Raw genomic sequence first — 23,586 nt, 5'->3', positions numbered from 1 at the left:
CGCATTAGAATTGCTATTACAGTTACATAGCAGGAACCTGAAATTTAGCAAGGTCAGGTGTTTTGTCTAAGGTTACAAGACTGACCAGTATAAAATTTAGAACTTAAACCCAAAGCAAAGGGATTCATAGATTTCTAAAGGTATAATATTTATTCATTGTATAGATCATGTTCTTTAAAAAAAATAAGAAACTGTTATTAGAAAATTTTAAGATGAACAAGAAGGAAATATTAATAGACTTAAAAATAAATGGAAGTTGTATTTATTGTAGTCCATGGCAAAGCTGTATGATTCCTTATATTTCCAGTGCAATTAGGGTATGTTAATCTGAAAATGTTAACACAGAGGAGTCTGCTAAAAATAAATCTGAAAGGAAAGGACCTAAATTGTAGCAGAATTGACTTAAATTAAGCTTCATAAGTATCTAAAATAAGTTATTAAAAATGTACATTTTTTTCAAGGAGATTTTACATTTCTTAAATAAAAATTTTAAACACAGAGGTGATTCACCAGTATCTTTAATGGTAAGGGTTTTATAATGCTTGGAGTGAGTGGACGTTAATGGTCAAACTCAATTCTGAAGGTTATATTTGGTATGTGGATGTATTTCTTTGGCTTTTTTTTTTTTTAAAGGTTAACATTTAAAAATTGAGAGATGGCATATAAAATAGTTTTCTGGCTTTTCTTAAAACTTGGAAAAATCAACATTATGCTAATATTGCTAAATGGCAAAAAGTGGCTAAAGCCATGTAGAAGGTCTTCCTTTTAGCTGAGACATGTCCTTTTATTTCACCCCTGCCTCTTTTCTCTCTTACACATGGCTGACTTGACTTTACCTGTCTACCCCTGGTAAGATCTTAGTTTGCTATTCCTGGAATAAGTATGGGAACTTTTGAAAGTTTCTTTTGTGCATCCAAGCTTTTGCTTTTTTACAAAATAAGAATATTGTAACACCTCCTCGATAACTTCTAAAAATGATGTAATGGGTTGATTTAAAGAGCTTATCATCAATCTTTTGGATTAGTTGTAGACTTAAGAGCTGCTCAATGGCACCAATACAATGAGGATTACAATGAAGGCAACACAGCCCATAGCAACAATAACTTTCTATCATGGGCACCACTATAGAAAACAGCATTCCTTGTAGGATTTTATGGGATATTGCCATGAATTCATATGGTAAAAAAACAACAACACAAAATGAATTGTCAGAAGAGAATTTGAAGCCTTGGATTTTTTTTTCTCCTCCCAAAGAGGAGAAGGGTCCACTTGCAGAAATTACTGTTTACTAATGTGAATCTTCCAATGATCAGGGAGTCAGTAGAGTATCCAAAGGGCTATAGGCAGCCTGGTAGTCCTCACATGACAGAGGGCCTTATCCTACCTGGAGATCATTTTTTCTTAAAAGAGCAGTAACCCATTAGGCAAGATTCAATTTGGGGGTTCTTGGGTTCATTTAATTTGGAAGATGAACCAAAACCTTGAAGTATTTTGAATGGTGTCTTCTGGGAACTAATACTACAATCATAGATAAAAATGATATCATTGGGAAAAAGTATGTGGTTTGTCAGGTTCCCAAAGAGGAGGTTTTAACTTTTTCTCAGCATATTTGTTATTTGCTATTTATAGATGATGCTAAATAGTGGGGAGGTGTTTTTCTTTTTCTTCTTCTTTTTTTTTTTTTAATGTGTCTTTTATTTTAGAATGGTATTCTTTTAACTTTTTCTTTTAAAGATTTTTCTTTACTTATTAGAGGGAGAAAGCACAAACGGGGGGATGGGCAGAGGCAGAGGGAGAAGCAGACTTCTTGCTGAGCAGGGAGCCCAACTTGCAGCTCCATCCCAGGACCCTGAAATCATGACCTGAGCTGAGGGCAGTGCTTAACTGACTGAGCCACTCAGGTGCCTCTATTCTAAACTTTTTGAATACATTTTGTTAATGGACTTCTTTCATATGTCCTCACTGCCTTAGTTATAAAAAATATCATTTCTGTTGCTTATAGTTTGGGCTTTAAACATCATGAACACAGGAGTTCTGTTTCTCAGTTAAATATTCATTTCTCATAATTGCTCAAGATTTGTGGCACAGAAATGGGGCTGATCAAACTAAGGATTAATTTGCCTTTTCATAGTAGATGTTGATGATGAGATGTAGAATTAATCTTCAGAGTGGCCCTTCCTTTAGTTTCAGAGAACTAACTCAGGCTTTCCCATGTTTTGTCTTTCACTGAGTATTTCAGAGATGTGAAGGAAAACTGTCTTGTTTGACTAGCCTAGGGCAGGATGGTGAGGAGGATCAAGATTGTTTTTAGGGACCTTTCATTTTTTTGTACTTTCTTCCAGTTACACTTTTCCTTTACCCAGTGGTGTCATCTGATTGGGCTGAAATGATTATCTATTACTAGATCCTTTTTCATTTACAAGGACATTTTAAAGAAACAGTAATACATTTATGGTATTGGAATTTCAGATAATCTGACTATTATAGGTTTTCTGGTTGTGGTGGGATGGATGTGGTTAACATATTTTTTGGGCTCTTCAGATCTCATCACACACATCTGCCAACTCTAATTTCAGAGCCACTTATCCCTCTGTGGAGGCAAAACATAGGGTCTGTCAAATATGAAACAATTAGTGTCTTTAAAAGATTCTCTTGAAATCTTAATCTTTGAATTTTTCTTGCTTGTATAAGTTTTTGCCATTTTGTATAGAATATGCAAAGATTTGGTTTATAATTACAAATACACAAATAAAAAAAAATAAGTTAACATTTAAAATGGGTGGGAAGTTTTGCTTATATAAGGGAAGGTCTTCAAGTAATATAAGGCAATGATGAATCACCAGAAGAAGCAAAAACTACAGAACTGCTTAAATGATGATTAGAGACTGTTTTCTATAATACATGATTCAGTAAGTTTTTCTTCTAGCATTTCTGAAAATTAGTGTTTGTCATTTTGATCTAATATTGTAGGTCATTAAGTTTATAAAATAATGTTTTCTTCTTCTGCCACTAATAGATCCCGATTTTCTTAAAGCTTAGAAATTACTACTTAAACATTGAATATAAATATTAAATATTTAAAAGTAAATTCAATGAATAACTTAAAATAAATTTTCAAGTAAATTACACTTTTAAATTTAATGTGAATTATAATTTTGAGAAAATGAAATATGATAAATTTCCCTCCCTAAAGGCAAGAAATTTAAATAATACAGTTGGTAAAAACATGAATGTTACATTTATTTCCATTTCCAATCTCCATTGATTACTACAGAACATCTTATTTCTTAATATTTTTGAAATTTTTCCATTTTTGAGTGAGTGTGGGATTGTGGGATTGACAAGAGTTTTGGATTAAGGTGGACTTGAATTAATAGCTTGTGAATTTTTTTTAAAGGTTTATTTATTTGAGAGAGAGAGAGTGCGCAGGAGCTGGGGGAGGGGCAGAGGGAGAGAGAAAATCCTTCAACGGATTCCAGCTGAGCATGGAGCCTGATACTTGGCTTCCTGCCAGGACCCAGAAATCATGACCTGAGCAGAAATTCAGAGTGGGCCGCTTAACCAGCTGAGCCACAGGCGCCCTGCAGCTTGTGAATCTGACAAGGTTTTTTAGCTTTTTGTTTGCATCCTCATCTATTTTACCTATTTCATGTGGTAAATAAGACAATATTGATAAAATACTTAGAGCAGTGTCTAATTCATGATAATCACTTAAAAGTCCCTCCTTGTTTATATGCAAATCAAAATGGTGGTTTCTGGAGAAAATTGACTGTGGCTTCATGTAAGTGGAGATACAGTAATTAAGGGGCTTGATTGATTAGGCATTTAAATGCCAAGCCAAGGAAGTTGTATTTGAAGGATAATAGCGAATAATTAGTTTTAAATACAACAACTATTTATTCAGATGTTATGTATGTGATGGGGTATGAGGTATTGGTATGAATAAAGTGGCTCTAACTCAGAAATAATGAAGGCTGTGATTTTTGAGGACCAAGATAACTACAGTATTCAGGATAAGTATGAGAGGGAAGGGGGCAGTGGAAGAAGATGAGCAAGAAGGCCGCAGTAGTAATCTCTGTGTGAGGTGATGTGGTTTTGCACTGACCAACAGAAGTGGAAAAAAAGGAGAGGAGATGAACCCAAAGGATGTGTAGGCAGTGTTATCAAGTGTTGATGACTGGGTGGACTGATGGAGTGAGTTGGCATGGAATATATGCAGAAATTGCCAATGTCCCAGAAAGAAAGCAATAAAATTCTAGTTAAGCTTGATGATTTGGGATGAAAATTTTAAGCCTAGTTTAAAGGAAGAAATCTGAGGATTTTTAAAATATTTCTGTGCTAACATTTTTTCCTGGGTATGATTCCTAAGCGAGTTTATGATAGTTACTGCATTTATTTTTTAAATACTTGTTTTAGCTATGAATTTGTGAAATATCTTCGGCAGCATATATGTAACAGTTTGGGGTCTATGATTGAAGAAGAAATGGAAAAATGGACATCTGATCAGAATCAGGATGAGGAATCCGGCTATGACACAGTTGTACAGCATGTTACTAAAAGGATTCAGGAATCTAAAGAGTGAGTATGCCACAATGACATTTTCTTTCTTTCTTTCTTTCTAAAGATTTTATTTATTTATTTGTCAGAGAGAGAGAGTGGGAGCACTAAAGTGAGCGCACAAGCAGGGGGAAATGCAGGCGGAGAGAGAAGCAGATTACCCACTAACTGGGGAGCCTAATGTGGGACTCCATCCCAGGACTCTGGGATCATGACCTGAGCTGAGGGCAGATGCTTAATAGACTGAGCCACCCAGGCACCCCAAGATTTCTTATTTTTTGATTTGAAGAAAAATCACAAACGAGTCATGTTCATCTTTGGATAATATAATTTCCAGTAATGTATTTCTGGCAGTGCTATTAAATTTATTCTAAAAGGAGTATTAAAATATTTTATTAGTCAGAAAATAAAAACATTTTCATACTAAGAGAGAGCAAAGTTTTATATGGGAATATTAGGAATTTTTAAAAATCTCTGAATAAGCCATTTAATTTTCTTGTGTTTTAGTTTATCCATGTGTAAAATTAAAACAATTATAATTACCTCACAAAGATGTTCTGTGTCTTAATGAGTTTATGTCTTCTGCTTTGTCAGTTGTAGATGAAAGATTTTTAGTTGTGCAGAGTATTATTTTTTTCTTGATATGTGAGATTCAGAAATTATTTAGGACTAATGATGAGGCAATGGTATCTCTATTAACAGCATTTTTACTGTAATAATTAGAAATTATTTTCTTAATTAAACATTTTGATATTTTTTGAATAGAAGTTTACAGATAGAAGAATTCATTTGTAGGGTCTATCATTTATTCCTCATATGTGTAAGTGCAACTATTCACCATGTAGATTTTCATTATTAACTGATGTGAATTTTATTCACTACCTGTTAGAACTTATTCTTATTTTGACTTTTTGGAGTATTGAATGAGTCTTAAATGGTGTTTATAGTCCATACTATATTTGTTTTTCTTTGGCTTTTTCAAAACTGCAGTGGCTACTGTTGAAGACTAGTTCATTTGAGTCTTGATATTGAGAGTCTGGCCTCTAGCTTTTTTTTTTTTTAAACATTTAAAAAATTTATTATTCTTGGGGTGTCTGGCTGACTAGTCAGAGGAGCATGCAACTCTCAATCTTGGGATTCTGAGTTCAAGTCTCTCATTGGATGGAGAGATTACTTAAAATCTTTAAAAAAGATAAAAATAAAAATTATTATTCTTATCTCTGTGGACAGCTTGCTGGTATTTCTTGCAGATGAATTCATGTTAGTGTTTTCAAAAAGGCCTGGAGGAAACATGTCTAAGATGAAACTTACAGATTTTCTGTGGATTTTAATGACCCTTAGTCCTACCTTATATACATCATTTAGATTCTTACCTTTATATTCATGTATTAAATTACTGTATCATAAATTATAAAGGAAAAAGGCTTTATGTTGTTTACATGGCTATGCCTAACTGCAAAGGAGTCTGGGACTGTAGTTTAGATCTGTGCCCAGCTATAATACAAATACTGTGGAGGGAGAGAGCAGCTTTTGATGGATTGCTCTTGATTGCTATCAAGGCATTGTTAGGCTTCCCTGTTTCTTGCTACTGAGAATGTGTAGAGGAAAGCTGGACCCTTTCATTTCAGTTATCCTAGAGATACTTTGCCAGTTAGTCTGATGAGTGTCCTAGGATTCCTTCTTGCTCTTTATATCCCCTTACCTTAAACTTGGATCTGGACTTTTCCTTACCTCTGTAACAGTTCTCTTCTGTATGTGTTTTCCTCCTGCATTGTTCCTATTCTCATCTTCTTTTAATATTTCTGTGTTTTCTCGTAACTTCTGATGCTTTAAAAACACATACATGAATAAGCTATGTATTAAATTTGATTCTAGTTATATATTATGTAAATTATCTATTGCTGAACCATAGTAAATATATGAGAATGTATTTTAAGTTATGTATAGAATTATATATAGTTACTAATATGTGATGTATATCATATAATTTAAAATGTATTTTAAAATTCCTTTAAGCTTTAAAATCTTAGCCTCTTATTTATATCAAAAACCCCAGCATGGTTTTATTATTTTTATGAGTAACTTACCTATCCTTCTTCAGGTTTATGGAATTATAATAACCCATTTACCAGAAGTATAAAGAAAGAGGCATTTCTGTGCTTATTTTCCTAATGTATTTTTATTACAAAATTATAATAAATACATGTTGCATGCTTTATATTTACAAAGAACTTTCAGATACATACTATTATGTCTTGCTACAGTTATGTGAAATAGGTCAGCTAGATTGTATTCTTTTCATCTCATTTTATCATTGAGGAAAATGAAACTGATTTATGATGACAAAACTGATAGGTAAAGTAGTCAGAATTATAATCCAGGGTTTCTAATTCCAAAATAGTACTTTATTCACTATTGTTTATTTAAATCCTTATGTTTTGTTTTAAGTGTAGCTTTTTCAGTGGTCCAGGTCACATATTCCTCATTTGTAAAATAAAAGGCTAGATGAAAGTTTTAAAAATAGTTTAATCTAGCTCTAAAATTTTATTTCTAGGCTTTTTGGGACCTCAGTCTTTTTTTTTTTTTTTTTTTTTAAGATTTTTATTTATTTATGAGAGACAGAAGGAGAAGCAGGCTCCCTGTGGAGCCGGGAGCCCAATGCGGGAGTCTATTGCATGACTCTGGGATCTTGACCTGAGCTGAAGGCAGACATCTTAACTGACTGAGACACACAGGCGCCCTGGGATTTCTATCTAATATTAATATGGGTGCTTGAGAGTTGGCACATAGTAAGTGGAGAACTTTATTTATAAGTTCTTTTTGAGGCCTTTATTTATTTATTTATTTAGATTGTATTTATTTTAGAGAGAGAGAGAGAGAGCATGGGCATGAATTGGGGAGGGGCTGAGGGAGAGGAAGAGAGGGAGTGAGAGAATCTTAAGCAGGTTTGTGGGGCTCGATCTCACGACTCTGAGATTATGACCTGAACTGAAATCAAGAGTTGGCTATAGAAACTACTGAGCTACCAGGCATCCCTCTTTCTAAGACTGGAGCTGAAAGGGATTTAGAAGCTGTCTGGTTCAAACTCTTACCAGTTTCAGGAATCCCTTTCTTAACATCCCTGACAGTAGGTTCTGTAGCCTCTGTCCTTCAAAGGACCTATTGATAGCTTAGCTCTTATTTAGGTCTTAATGCTCACTATAAGTACCTATAAAGATAGGCAGGGAAGAAGGGAAGGAAAGAAAGTAGAGAAGGGAGGAGGATAGAGAAAGAGATAGAAATAAACAAGGAATAAAAGGGATATGTAAGATAGACTGTTCTGGTAGTATGGTATTAGCAGTTGACTATTGTGGAGTACTGGTATCCATGCTCTTGGAATATCTTGCCTTAGACTGTGTTAGTTTTACTACCTTGGTCTATGTAATCAGATGAAGAAACTTGGGAAATAACATATGTTTTGGAATTCTTATTAATTTTTATACCTGTTGTGTGAATTCCATTGTGCCACTTGTTCTTTAAAAAAAGCTGACATAGGGATGCCTGGGTGGCTCAGTTGGTTAAGCAGCTGCCTTCGGCTCAGGTCATGATCCCAGCGTTCTGGGATCGAGTCCCACGTCGGGCTCCTTGCTCCGCAGGGAGCCTGCTTCTCCCTCTGCCTCTGCCTTCCACTCTGTCTGCCTGTGCTCGCTCTCGCTCGCTCTCTCTCTGACAAATAAATAAAATCTTAAAAAAAAAAAAAAAGCTGACATATTTTTTTCCTTTTTAGAACTGTGCCCATAGAGGGATTTTACAGAAAAAAGTAAGATAGTTTAATTTAGCTGAGTGTTTTAATTTGTGCTAATAGTCTTTCTCTTACCAAGACTGTTTTACATTTAAAGATACAAAGAAATGATGCATTCCCTGAAGAATATCATGATGGTAGTGGTGGAATCTATGATTAACAAGTTTGAAGAAGATGAGATGCGAAGTCAAGAGAGGCAGAAAAAAATCCAGAAGGAGAAGAGCAACAGTTACTGCACAGATAATTGCTCTGATAGTGATTCATCATTCAATCAGGTGTGTTGTTTCCTTTTGCATTTATGTCTTGAAATGATATTTAATAATCAATAACTTCGGTACATTCTTTGTTAGCCAGATTTGTTTTCTGCTTTCCAGTTTTAAGATTCAGAAGAAAAATAATAAAATTACCTAATCTTAAAGATTGGGTACGTGAAATAACATCTTCTAGAATTATAAGTTCAGTGAATGATTGCATTATATCTGACATATCTTAATGAGATATGGAAATAAATTAATTGATTTTGGATTTAAAAAAAAATACCTGAAACAAATATGCTTAAGCTTTAGTTAAACAAAACATCTTATTCCTAATTGATTTTTATTAATCAAAGTTTAACTGCATTATAAATGAGATATGGAGATAAAACATTTCCCTTATCTTCTAAGATGAAGGTCACTGTGATTTGTTTTAAAACATGATGAACACTGGGTGTTATATGCAACTGATGAGTCATTGAACACTGTATCAGAAACTAATGATGTACTTGCTGCTTCCTGATGGCACATGGGAGAAGAATGAGGCACAAACAAGTCAGCTGCAAGAGAATGCGAGCAGGGGACAACAGTAGAAAAGTTGTTGCTCCGAACAACTACTCAGTGCTGTTTTTATTAGATATAGACAGTAATCAACAAAGGAGCTGAAGAAGACTACACATTAATCAGATGCCTTGTAGATAAATAAGAAGGAAGGCAAAGTATATCTGGTCAAGCAGTATAAAGTTTATAGTTGAGCAAGCACATTCAAAAGGGGTTACCTAATTAGCCACAGGAGCTCTCCCGGGAAGGGGAGATAATGGAAAAATGAAGCAGGCAGTGTTCTGCCCTGAGCGGGCTGGGAGTTCCCACCTGCTTGGCTTCAAGGACCTATATATCGTCCTCTCCCCTAGAGGCCTGTTGCCAGTACGTGTTTTTCTTAAGGATATATCTGAACATGCTTGATGGCTAGTTCAATTCTTGTAAGTTGTATTTTAAGTAATACATTGTTCTGAGGGAACAATGCTGGCTAATTGAATTTAAATTAAAGGAACCCAAAAAACAAAACAAAAAACCAATAAAATCAGTAAGCCTCTTCTTTTTGACATCAAGAGATCTGAGGTTTTACATTGTCTCTTTCCATGTTATTGGAATCTTTGTCATTTGGCTAGGGCAGAGCTAACAGAATGGCCACAGGTTAGGTTAGTTCTAATAGGAGACTAGTTAGACTAGAACCTTATATATGCATGCACCATCAACTTCCCCACAGAAATTTCCAGGCCAGTTGGAGTCTGTCTGATCTTTGTGTGAATCCTACCTGTTATTTCTTTTCTTTTCTTTCTTTTTTTTTTTTTTTTTAAAGATTTTATTTATTTATTTGTCAGAGAGATAGAGAGAGTACAGGCAGGAAGAGTGGCAGGCAGAGGCAGAGGGAGAAGCAGGCTCCCTGTGGAGCAAGGAGCCCAATGTGGGACTCAATCCCAGGACCCTGGGATCATGACCTGAGCTGAAGGCAGCCGCTTAACTGACTGAGCCACCCAGGCATCCCCCTACCTGTTATTTCTAATGAAACATTTTCACCTATTTAGTGCTGATTTGGTGACATAGCCATAACAGATCTTAACCATATACCAAAGAGGAATTTGGGGAATTTTGGTGAAATGTGAAAAAGTCACACATACTGGTCACAGTTGAGACTGCATTTATGAAGGAAAAATGTTTAGAAGTCATTAAAGCAGAACTTGAAAGTTGCTCTGCTCAGGAGAAATTGTGCTCAGGTTTATTTTCTGATGTGATGGAGGAAAGGGCAAAGACTGAATTTTCTTCACCTTGTACCCCTTAATATTTCTTTATTGATGGACTCTTTGGAAGGAGCTGGACTATGGAGATTTTAGTTTAGTTTTATTCAGTAGGTTTATCAAACTGCTTCTTCAGATCAAGGAAGGCATAGAAAAACCCAACTTTAGGACTCTGGGTGCTCACAAGATTATACTTTGTTATTTGATGAGCCATCTGTTTACATTGAAATTGAACAATAAGAAGAAAAATAAATGAAGCATTGTTATTTAAGAAGTCCAAGTATTCAGGCCACATAAGGTTGACCGAATAGCTAGCAGTGAAGAGGTGTTCATGTGAAATGCTTTTAAAGTATTTCCAGTCTTAGAATAATAGGTTTTTTCAGAAATTCAAAGCATTTGTAGAAATGCAGTCATAGTTTCAGAAAATGGTCTTGGTTTTTAAAATTTTTATTATTATTATTATTTTTTTATTTTGTTTTGGTTTTATTCTTGAGAAGGAATCAGACTTTAAATTTATATGACTTCTTTTGGGATGCCAAAAGGGTATATCTGCATTTTCAGGTATCTGTCCTATGGGTATGACTTTGTTTCAGAATGCTCTAATTGAGTTGAAGGTGAACTGTGTCCACTAACACGGCATAGGATCCTTGGACTTTGGGAAAAAAGCATATGAATGCCAGAAGTACCCCCAAACTCCAGCAGATGTCTGGGTGCCTTTGCTTAGTGAAAAGGGACTCTTTTACATGACCAAAGAGCCTGAATTACTATGTTCAAAAGTTGAAAGGGTCTGTGAAGATATGCGTCATTCATTGCATTAAATACTGATGTTGTTGATAATGCCTGCAACATTGTTATTGGGCTTAGAAAAATCTGTCTGAATTGTTGTATGAATAACATTGAATTAACAGTTCTGATGCTGCTGTTTTGATATTGGTAGAAAGCTTGCATTTTGTGAATAAAACAGGCTTCATTTCATTGCTACTATTATTTTTTTTTTTAAGATTTTTATTTATTTATTTGACAGACAGAGATCACAAGTAGGCTGAGAGGCAGGCAGAGAGAGAGAGAGGAGGAAGCAAGCTCCCTGCTGAGCAGAGAGTCCGATGTGGGGCTTGATCCCAGGACCCTAGGATCATGACCTGAGCCGAAGGCAGAGGCTTTAAAGCACCCACTGAGCCACCCAGGCGCCCCCATTGTTATTATTTTAACAATTACAGCCTGATTATTTATGGATTTCTGACCCATTATTGAAAAACTTTGCACATGGTTGGCCAATAGTCACTATTGGTGTATGTTTGAGGATATTAAAGAATAAAGAAGACAGATTGGTTTTTACTATAATTGTGAGGAGAGCACTGAAAGGATTTGGTATTGTGATTAAACCTTAAAAAATAGTCACTGCAAAATAATGCTGGAAAGGGTTGCCTGGGTGGCTTGGTGGGTTAAGCTCTGCCTTTGGCTTAGGTCATGATCTCAGGATTCTGAGATTGAGCCCTGCATTGGGCTCTCTGCTCAGTAGGGAGCCTGCTTCCTCCTCTCTCTCTCTGCCTGCCTCCCTGCCTACTTGTGATCTCTCTCTCTAACAAATAAATAAATAAAATCTTTAAAAAAAATAATGCTGGAAAGATAGAAATAATAATATTAGCTGTCTGTAATTGAGATTTCTGCCATATATTTGTACTTACAGACTGTACTTGACTTTATATTCACTATAGATGTTACTGGCCCACTTTACAGAAGAAAAGTGAGGCTTACAATAGTAGTTAAGTAATTTTCCCAAACTTGTATTGCTAATGAATTTAAGCCTGGTTTCTCTCCTTCCAAAGTTTTTGTTCCATACTACATTACCTGAGACTGCTTGGGTTCAGATCTCAGTTCTATCACTTACTAGCCATGTGACCCTGGACAGTGTCTTAACTTCCCTGTGCTGTGCTATTTCTCATTTGTAAAATGGGAATGAAACCACCACTTACCTCATAGAGTTTCTGAGAATATTAACTGGGTTAATGTATATCAAGTCTTTAGAACTGTTGCTGCTGCTTTATATGTGTTACCTTTCATCTCTTAAAGGACGTGCTGGAATGGTGCCATTCCGGGACAGGCCAAAATAGAAAAGTTCTCTCCTGTGTGGTTTTTAACTCAGCTTCTCCGGGTTGTTTTCTACAGCTGGGAAGTAAGAGGATTACCCTAATAGACTTCAAGCTTTAAAATTCATAAGCTTTCCTATTGCAGTTTTTCTGTCTTCCTCTTCCTAGACAGTATTTGGTACAGCACAAGCATTAGGCTGTTTTATAGTGTGCAAACTATTTCATTATGTTCCGAAGGAATGCCAAGGTACTCAGTTTATATGGAGGAGATGAGTTTAGGATAGCAGTAACCTGTTACTCTTGCATAATGTTAATTTATTTAAAGCATTTATTGTTTCTTTGCTTTCAAGACAGCCTCTCTTTGAAACCCATCTTTTGGTATCTATAGTCAGCAGAATAATGGACCCCTTGAAGATATCCATGTCTAAATCCTGAAAACCTGTGAACCTGTTAGCATACATGGTGCTGGTGTCTTTGATTTGGTGAGGAATTTTGCTTTTGAGGATATTACGCTATAGCTGATAGGTTGTAAGATTCTCCTCTTTTTTAGCAATATCAGCCAGAGAATGGTAGGATAGCTACAGCCCCAACCCCACTTCAGAAGTTCTTCCATCTCTAGCTACTCTCAATTCATCAGATTTTGATTATTCATGTTTTATAGCAGAAAAAACTAGGAGCCTGAAGTCTTAAATGTAGTAATGAGAGGAGAAGGTAGCTGAGACTAGAAAATGAAGATCGTGTCATTGATAATTCAGCTTTCTTGTGTGCGACTGGAGGCAGGTGGATTGCTGGGGAGAGTTGGGTAGGTGCAAGTGTGAGCTTTTTGCTTGCTTGCTTAATAGTTCTCTTTTGAGATAATTTAACACCAGAAAAACTAATTTCTTTGATTAACAGTGATAAATTTCTTCTTAATGAAACCTAAAGTTTCTTTATACTTTAAAATATTAATAGATTTTTGTTATTACCTCTCAATGGTAGCACTTTTAAAATGAAAGCTGTTTTTGTTGAAACATAATTAAAACATAGGCAATTAAGAAACAATCCATATTTTGAAAATGTTTTTAAAAGATTGTTTTTATTTTGGATTAGTAACTTTGTTCTATATTTAAGGCATTATGAAAGGCGGGTGCACAATTTAAAAGGTTGTAGATGCACTAAAATTTGAAAAAGCTACTCTACAGGAAGCTAATTCATTCTGAATCTTAGAAACAAACCAGTCTGAAATAAAGTCTGGTTCTGCCATTGATGAGTTGTGGACCTTGGATTTTTTCTCTCAATGCTTCAGTTTTCTTATCTGTTATAGTGGAGATAATAATAGAACCTACCTTAATAGGGTTGTTTTGTGGACTTAGTGATTTAATGTATGTAAAGCATTTTGAACACTACCTGGGACATAGTAAGCACTAAGTGTTTGTTTTTGTCCTGTTCCTCATCAGTGGGTGCTGTTTCTTTTCTCTCTCTCTCTTTTTTTAAGAATAGGAAAGAACTTATGTATTTAGACATTAAAGCCTGAAGTATCATTAGGTTCAATATTTATATATTTCTTATTTTCCATAGCTATGTTTTTTAAGCAACAATAATAGTTGCCTGTCTTTGGTTTTATTTGAATGGTTTATACAGTTTACAAACCAAACATTTGGAGATTTCTAGGGTAAATTAAATCTGAGGGTAGTTTGATTTTGTTTAAGTATAGTCATTGAATAATGTAAATATTCTTTAGTATATGTTGTGATAAAGTAATTGAGTGTGATATCTGTATCAAAAAACTACAGGATGTTTTGTTTGCAATCCTTAGTAAACTGCATTTGACAGAAATATATCCCAATCTTATTTTAGCATAAAAATATCTTAAATAGGAACTATATAATCCATAGAGGACCAGATACATTTTAGATTATCATTCAATTCTTGTTCTTGCTCTTTCCTTAGAATGTGTTCAGAAATTATTTGCTTAGCATATGCTTTAACATATGTAAATATGTTTTAAAAAACTCCCTTTTGGAAGTATCTACCTATATTGATATCACCAACAGATCTGTCTTGCATTGCTTTACAAATCAGGTTGGCAGATACTACTTCCCTCAGGAATTTTCAGTTTAAGAAATACCTAAAACTGTTGATAAATCTTAACAAATCTGTATTATATGGGACACACTGTCTACGTGCTGTAGTTAAAGAACTTATTAGTTGGTTGCTATGGGATTTTATGTCAGTCCACTAATACACTGTAACACACAGACCTTAAAAATAGGTAACCTTTAAGGCAGTCTAGGCACTTTAAGTGCACTATAAGGCACTACACTGATGTCTTGTATAACAAAAAATTTTCATTGCTTAAATACCATTTTTAAAGAATAGAATATAGTATATTTAAGGAGATTAAAAGAATTAATAATTAAATGATAAATAATTAAAAGGGAAGTAGATAAATTAATGAAGCTGCTCCAATCAGATAACTATTAGAGGCTATGCTTTTTTTTTTTTTTTAAGATTTATCTATTTATTTTAGAAAGAGTGTACGTGCACAGTCATGAGTGGGAGGGGCAGAGGAAGAGGGAGAGAGAATTTCAGGCAGACTCCATGCAGAACACAGAACCCAACGTGGGGCTCCATCTCCTGACCCTAAAAGCATGACTTGAGCTGAAACCAAGATTTGGACATCCCCAGACTATGCTTTTCTAATATATATTCTAATCTGGGAGAAAAGGCAGATATGGTAGAATTGGAGGATTTGAACTCAATGGTTGTCTGTTCCCCAGCATATACTATGTGCAGTATTTTGTGATAGGCATTGCCAAGCTGAAAAGATGAATCAAGTATATGTTATTTCTTCAAGGAGCTTACCTGGGATTATGAGGAGATAGATTATTTACATAAATAACGGAGTCATAAAGTAGAAATAGTGCATCCTGGAAAATCTAAAAGGTCTTTGTAACTAAGACTATCAAAGAAGTATGGAGGAAAGTATTTCAAATAAGGGAATGGACAAAAGCTCTAAATCAACAAAGAATGTGGCCTATTAGGGACCCTGAGTAGTTTGTTTATGTGAAGTGTTAGAACAAAGAGTTTGTGGGGAGTAAACTGGAAGGGTAGATGAGGGCCAAATTATGGAGCAGGGTTTAGATATTAATTATTTTTCCTAGCTATGGAATTCTAGTGCCTGGTATGTTATGTAATTGGTGTCCGAAACATAGTAGATGTCTAATAAATACATGAGGAATAAATGAATGCATTCAAAAGCTAAATTGGATTATTTTGTACGTAAAGGAAAATCATTTTATTTTATCCTTTTTTAAGATTTTATTTATTTATTTGACAGAGAGAGATCACAAGTAGGCAGAGAGGCAGGCAGAGAGAGAGAGAGAGAGGAGGAAGCAGGCTCCCTGCCGAGCAGAGAGCCCGATGCGGGACTCGATCCCAGGACCCTGAGATCATGACCTGAGCCAAAGGCAGCAGCTTAACCCACTGAGCCACCCAGGCACCCAGGAAAATCATTTTAGATTGCTGAACAGAAAAGCGTGTTGGTGAGATTTACCCGATAATTGTGTGCAGAAAGGCATGAGCAGGTGAGAAAGAAGATGTAGGGAGAGAAGTTAGAAGGCTATCATGATAGCTGAAGTAAGAAGAAGGCCTGAACTGAGGAGGCTTTTTAGAAGTAAATAGGGACTGATGTGAGAATTATTACAGAGGCATGATCATTAAACTTGATTATTGCAGTGTTTTGGGGAGAGTAGTGCAGAATGGGAAGAGTCAAAGTCATTATTGAAGTGTTTGCGGGGGGACTAGTAGAAAAGAGTCAAAAGTCTAGCTGTGGTTTCAGGCTGAGGTGGTGAGAAGACCATGGTGTCATAAACCATGCCTGGGATTAGGGAGGAAGGTTACATGTGGAGAAGAATATAGTGATTCTTTTTTTTTCCCCCCGAAGATTCTAAATGTCAAATACCAGTAAGGTAGTCCAGTGGTATAGCAAGTGGTTGAAAATTCAGGATTCACTTTGTAGAAAGGTTGGGTCTACCTAAACAGGTGAGATCGTAGGAAACACATTTTCAGAGGGCCAGGAGAGACTAAAGGATGGGTCAGAAAAGAAGGTACCAAACCACAGTTCACTGGGTAGGAACTTAAGGGTCAGTGAATTTCAAGGCGGAAGCCAGTTAATTTCAAGGTTAACTAGCTGTAATGAAGGCTAGAGAGAACATCAATGCTGAGTACTAAGAAAAGCTATATGAATCTCGTTAGGAGTTCACCACAGAATAACACTGGCAGGAAGAGGAGGTAAAGTTGAAGTATCATCATGTTGATTAGCCTTGATCATTTTTGTGAAATGAAAGGCAAAACCATTTTCGGAGAGTAAAGGTTGCTTGCCTAAAGTATTGCACGTAAGATTAGAAAACAAAGCTTTTGTCAAGGGAAACGTTTAAGGAAATGAATTTTGTTAAGATTTATGTATTACATTTTTTGACTGCTTCTTTGATATAATATTAGTTGTTTCACCAAGTATGAACTAGCTATAGTTGAGAATGCTCGAACAATGTCTGGCTCCCCATTTATCAGGGTTGTTATAGAACATGCCTCTATATTGGGGGAGGAGCTGGATTAGAATGGGAATCTATGGAAATCAATGAATTATATCTTTAGATTGCTTGATCTTGAATAGGTAGATGGTAGGTAGAGTCAGTTATTTTATATTTTCTCATGAGAATTTCCTGAGAAACAGGAAATTTACTTCAAAGTTGAAAATTTTATAACAATAAGGCAAAAAACTTCACAGTTTTCCTAATGTGAAAACTGAGGATGGGGTTCGAGACTTCAGGGTCATGTAAGTAGCTGAAGATTGAGCCGGGTTTTGAAACTTCATCTATCCGATTAAAATTCATGTCCTTGACATCATACTTATTTTTCAGTAAGTTGGATAGCAAGACATTTCAGACCTAGATAATGGTTTTGTAAAAGTCATGATGGAAGTGTAAGGATCAGAAGAAATCAAGTTTACAAGAGGGGCAAAGAGCCGGCTAACGGGGGAGAAGAAGTTGTCTAGCAATAGTACAGAATGACTAAGTATATAAATATATATTTTACGTGTATTTCAATACACATATGCATGTGTATATATACTTCAGTATGTAAATATATGCATTATGTCTGTATCACAAATGCACATAAGTACATATGCTTATATATACTATTTAAGATATTCTGTATTATGGTTTTTTTCCCCTTTGGCAAGACTGCTGCATTCATATTACTTATATTTATTATTATCATTCATAAATTTTTATATTTTAACTGTAATATAAAAATTCAAAATTAAAGGTCTATTTAATATATGGTACTTTAAATTATGAAAAGTAGCATGTTCAGAGTCTTTAGCAGTTCAACTATATACTTTTAGAAAGGAATAAAACTCAATAAAACTTAAGGTTCTTTAAGAAATAGAATATCAGGTTGTTCTGGTTTCTTTATAGAGTGGTTATATGTACCCTTTGTTGCTAGGGACAATGTAACATTGTGGAAAGACTCACTTTGTAATTATTTATGTATTAAAGTAATATATATTGAATGAGTACTCTGTATGAGGCACTAATTCAGGTTTTGGGATACTATAGTGAAAAAGACCAAATTCTAAGCGATAGTAGGGCAGCTACGCAAAACTCTGGAGGAAGAGCATTGCCAGGCAGGAGGAATGGCAATTGCAAAGGTTCTTAGGTTAGTATGAGCATAGTATTATCCAGGGATGGGGAAAAAAGTCCAGTGTGGTGGAAGTCTGGATGGCAGAGGCAAGAATTGTAGGAGAATGTGTTAGAAAAGCAAGCACCCAGATCATGTAAGTAAATCTAATTCTGAGTAATGTGGGTAGTCTCTTTCTGGGATTGAAGTAAGGCAGATGAAGAGATTGGATTTTTAAGTTTGAGAAGCTCCATCTGACTGTTGCTGGACAATAAATGGGGGGTAGGGGGGAGTAGGATAGGATTTAAGAGTAGAAGCAAGGAGACCAGTTAGTATGAATTGAAGGACTCTAGGCTAGAGTTGATGGTGCCTTGGTTTAAGCTTTTAGCAAGGAAGTATGGGGTAGTTGGAGTGAAGATGTGTGGAACTTGGAGATTGTCTTAATGGGACTTAATGATATTAGGTATAGAAATTAAGAGAAAGTGAAGAGCCAGAATTGGCACCTATTTTTAATCTCAAAAAATCTGGATGGGTCATAGTGTCATTTAGGAGGATGGAGAAGTTTGAGGGAGGAACAGGTTTGGAATAAAATCAAGTGTTCTGTCTTGGGCATGTTAAGTTTGAGATGCCTTAGACATCCAAATGGAAATGTTGAAAGGATAATTATATATAGCTTTAGAGATGAAGTGACTGATGGAAGTTTGAGTCATCACAATGCACCTAAAGAACTGGATGAGAACACCTGAGGGAAGAGTATAGGTAGTAAAAATATGGGTGGGAATCTGAGTTATGATAGCTGGGTGACTTAGAGAAGTTATTTAACCTTAATTTTCATATTTCTCATATTTCAGTCATTGTGAATTGGGATCATATAGGGCTTGTTGCATAAAAGGTAATACATGACAACTATTATTTTAATGGCAGTTTAATTTTTAGATGGTTATTTTAGGTTTTAGTCATACTTAAACTGCCTTCATCAAGAAAAAGACCCTTTCATTTTCCAAAATAACTATGGTCTACTATTAAACTTTTCCCTAGATAGAAGCTTTTATATTGAGAATTTTTCACCAAAGAGGAGGCATGGAGGGCTAAGGAAAATATAGGAGAGATAAAGGGACAAAAATATTCAAGCAGCATCATAGTTGTGCCTAGGATACCATTAATGCCTTCTTGTTTTATCTTTCTGTTATATTCATCTCCTTTTTCTGTGTACAACATATCTTGGCTTTGTATCTTTTGAATCTTATAATGTACTACTTTTTGTAGTTGCTCAACAAATAATAATTTTCATGTACATGAGGTACACTGTTCTCCTGAGACTTGCAGTTCCTATTTAAATGCCTTGGAAAACAAAAGTTTTCTGCCAGATGAGAATATCTCTTCTTGCTCAGAATGCATTTTGTGCTTGGAGTTATATTAAAAATAATTTATAGCAGTATTTGTAAAAAGTCTACTAAATGAATGTTCTGTCAATTGTTACAGAGTTACAAATTTTGTCAAGGAAAGTTGCAATTGATTTTAGACCAGTTGGATCCAGGGCAACCTAAAGAGGTAAGTTTAAAGGATAGCTGTCAAATTCAGTCAAATATTTATATATATTTATAATATATTAGATTGTGATCAGTAAGCAGCTGAACTGTTTCTCTTGAAAATAGGCCTTTATTATCATGGTGCTCCTAGACTAATGTCCCTGCTAGACTTTCCAGTCTTGAAATGAAAGGTCACAGAGCAGGGGAGGCTACCAGAGAATTGTCATGCTTTGTAGAAAGAAATTTTTATGTCTAGTTTCAGTTTTGAAGGGATAAAGTAATAAGCAGTTGTCTTCTAAACTGTTCTTTCATTGTTGCTTTGTATGTGATATTTTAGTGATTTCCTTAAAGAAAAATGATCTTCATTTAATGTTCTTTCTACATCTGGAAAATGTGAGCAACTTCGACACTCTCGTTTATAGAAAAAGGATTTTAAAGAAGCAGTTCTGTTGAATTGTACCTGTTTATATTTTAAGGTTTCATAAATTACTGTTTATTAAGTCTTGTTTCATTAAGTCAGTCTGAAATAGAAAATAGTATTTGTATATCTTGCCAGTTGGTTTCAGTTTTTGAAATGTTTTTCAAGTTTTCATTTTATTTTTTAAAGATTTATTTATTTGAGATAGAGCGTGTGCAAGCACCAGCCGGTGTGGGGGGGAGGGGTCAGAGGGAGAGGCAGAAGCAGGATCTCCACTGAGCAGGGAGCCCAACTTGGGGATCATGACTAGAGCCGAAGGCAGATGGTTAACTAGGCACCCAGGCAAGCCACAAATTTTCATATTAAACTAAATGAACAGTTATGATTTACTCCCACTGATTTTTTTTAATCACAGTAATTTTTAGCATTTCACATTCTGATTTATTTTCTAGGTTCTTTTTTTTTTTAAAGATTTTATTTATTTATTTGACAGAGATCACAAGTAGGCAGAGAGGCTGGCAGGGAGAGGAGGAAGCAGGCTCCCTGCTGAGCAGAGAGCCCGATTTGGGGCTCGATTCCAGGACCCTGAGATCATGACCTGAGCCAGAGGCAGAGGCTTTAATCCACTGAGCCACCCAGGCGCCCCTATTTTCTAGGTTCTTAGTAAATGTTTCAAAAGGTATTAGAAATGAAACTTGATTTTATATAATAACAATCTCTCTTTTTTAAAACATTTTATTTATTTATTTGAGAGAGAGGGTGAGCATGAAAAAGAGCATAAGACAGAGCGAAAACACAAGTTGCAGGGAGGGGTAGAGGGAGAAGTGGACTCCCTGCCAAGCAGGGAGCCTGATGTAGGACTCAATTCCAGAACCTTGGGATCATGAACTGAGCCTAAGGCAGATGCTGAACCCACTGAGCCATCTAGGCGCCCTATATAATAAGAGTCTTATTGTCTTCCTTTTTAGTGGATTACTTGGAAATCTATACTTAGAAATCTATACTTATTCAGAAACTTTTATAGTACTTCCGCAAGTAGTAAGTTCTTAATGGGATTTTGTCCTAAAAATTAACTGAAAGGGAGAAAATACTTAATGTTTCTAAAATCCCTCCAAAGTCCCCAGTCCTATCACAAATACAGTTGTGTTTAGTTTTTCTTTTATATGAATATATAGACACTTTTAAGTGCATGTGTATTCTTTTTCACCTAAAACTTGATACCCCGATTTAGAGGGTTTGGTTTTATAAGGTCTTAGCTTCTCCTGCAACCCAGCTTCTTGCCCCTTTTAAACCACTGTGTTTCAGTTATTTTATCTGGGGAAACAACCACATTTTCTAACCACAGGTTAGAATCAGTGTGTTATTACTCACTGGTTGGAGAGTGGTGGGGAAGTCTTGCTCCATTCATGACTGGAGTAGAGCTATTTTTTACTGCTTTCCTTTGGGTCATACTGTTTTGGGTGAATTCTGACTTGATTTTGCAAAGAATGATTAAAAAGTAAGTTTTCCCTGAAAATGTAGACAATCAGTTTTATATCACACTGTTGACTTTTCCTACCTCAGTGTCTAGAATGTCAGAAAACATGGTATAGCATCGAAAACTAGTCCAAGTTAATTCTTTTGTGAAAATTGTTCCTATATTCTGGAATGGGGATGTTTCACCAGGGGCATATTATGCTAATTTTAAAATTAAGGCCCTCAAACTATAGGACCACCTAGGGGTGCCTACTTAAGTAGGAAAACCTTGCCCTGGTGATTCAGATTTGGCCACTGTCCTTCTTCCTCTTTCACTTAGATATATGACCTAAAATCTCCAAAAGTTAGTTTATAATTTTTGCTTTAAGTAAAGTGACAACCTATTTTTTTTCTGTTTAACACTTAGTTTAAAAGAAATGAGTTCTCAAAAATTGTTTTATAAAAAGACCTCTGATTTTCATCATTTGGCTCTTTAAGACAATCATCTAGACTGCTTTTCAGTGTTTAATATATAAAGTATTGGTGGTATCCTAGTGGCTGGGTATTAATAAAAATCTTTTAAATTATAGGTGAGATATGAAGCCTTGCAAACGTTATGTTCAGCTCCACCATCTGATGTTTTGAACTGTGAAAATTGGACGACTCTTTGTGAAAAACTGACAGTGTGTCTTTCAGATCCTGATCCTGTGTTTAGTGTAAGGAGATGCTGATAGAAATATTTTTTAAAAAATATTTGTTTTCCCATCATTCTATAAGCAACTGGAATTATTTTCTTTAATAGTGGCTTTACTATTCATGGAATTTCAATTCCAGCTTTTGAGTTATAAAGATTTTCTTTAAAGACATTAACTTACTATTTCATGATTAGACTCCCAGTGTGATTAATATCACAATTCACTGCCAAATAATAGTAGACTGTAACCTTGCGCATTGAAAGGGATATCCAAATATTCGTGTTTTGTTTTGAATTAAGAAAAGTACTTAAAAGTCTACTTAAAGCATTTTTGAAAGAATTCATGACATATGAAACTTTGAACTTAAAATGATTAGAATTTATTCTAACTGAATCATAAGCATTTTCCTTATGCATTTAAATGTTTTTTAGAGATTGCTTAATTGCTTAAAAAGAGGAAGAAAACTAAAGCTAAGTTTAGAAGATAATTGAGATGAATCATAAATATATAAAATTCTAAAAATTATGAAGTCAGTAGAGAAATTATTGAATATAAAAAATGATACTTTTATACCTTCTCAGGAATACTATCATGTGAGTAAAACTATATTAAAAAAGTATAGTTGTTGTATTGGTTATATCAGTGATGTAAATTAAAAAAAATCCTACCATATCCCATATTCACATTTAAATGCAAATTTAGATTTAGTGGGTCTTTTTCTTAATTGATATGTCAGGAAAGAAAAAGTTGGCTTTAAAATTGTTATGGTGCTTTCTACAGAATTTAAGATGTTAGCACAAGAGTTAAATTTTGTTAGCTCTTCAGCAAATATGTGTTGATTACCAACAATGTGCAGCATTCTAGTTTAGATGCTGAAAACACACTGAGCAAGACAGAAGTCTTTGCCTTCATAGAACTTACATTCTAGTAGAGGAGTCAGACAGTAAGCAATTATTAAAGAAAAAAGAATCTCAATACATTTATCTGTTGAAAATCACATTCTTCCATCAATGAAGATAAAATTATACTGGTAAACTGAAGTGGTTTGGAAACAAGTGGTTTGCTGTTTTTATAAGGGGGGAAAATGTGTTCAATTACCTAATACCTGGACACAGTTCAACTTTACTGTCACCAGGTGATGATGCAGACTAAGGTAAAAACTCAGTGATCCAAGAACTTGAAAAAGGAAAAAGATATTTCAGGGTCACTTTTTACATTTCAAGGAAATACAGTTGTAAATTTCTCTGTATTTTTTTAAAATTTTTTATTTTTTATAAACATATATTTTTATCCCCAGGGGTACTTTCTCCCTGTATTTTTTTTCTTAACAAAGAATAGTGGTCAGATAGT

At 35.0% G+C, this 23,586-nt stretch overlaps 1 protein-coding gene across 1 annotated transcript in view; it reads left to right on the top strand.

Moving 5' to 3' along the window:
• The window catches only part of TBC1D32 (TBC1 domain family member 32), a 242,268-nt gene that overhangs the window by 5,466 nt on the left and 213,216 nt on the right, over nt 1-23,586 (top strand). Inside the window, exons 3-6 of the mRNA XM_059400634.1 lie at nt 4,417-4,578; nt 8,436-8,613; nt 19,622-19,690; nt 22,132-22,257. Of these exons, the coding sequence (XP_059256617.1) occupies nt 4,417-4,578; nt 8,436-8,613; nt 19,622-19,690; nt 22,132-22,257 (535 nt within the window). The remainder of the gene's footprint in view (nt 1-4,416; nt 4,579-8,435; nt 8,614-19,621; nt 19,691-22,131; nt 22,258-23,586) is intronic.

This window comes from Mustela nigripes, chromosome 5, assembly GCF_022355385.1.
Source record: "Mustela nigripes isolate SB6536 chromosome 5, MUSNIG.SB6536, whole genome shotgun sequence".
In the NCBI taxonomy this organism is placed as follows: domain Eukaryota; kingdom Metazoa; phylum Chordata; class Mammalia; order Carnivora; family Mustelidae; genus Mustela; species Mustela nigripes.
Note: the sequence above shows the minus strand (reverse complement) of the source record. Positions and strands in the feature narration are given on the sequence as shown.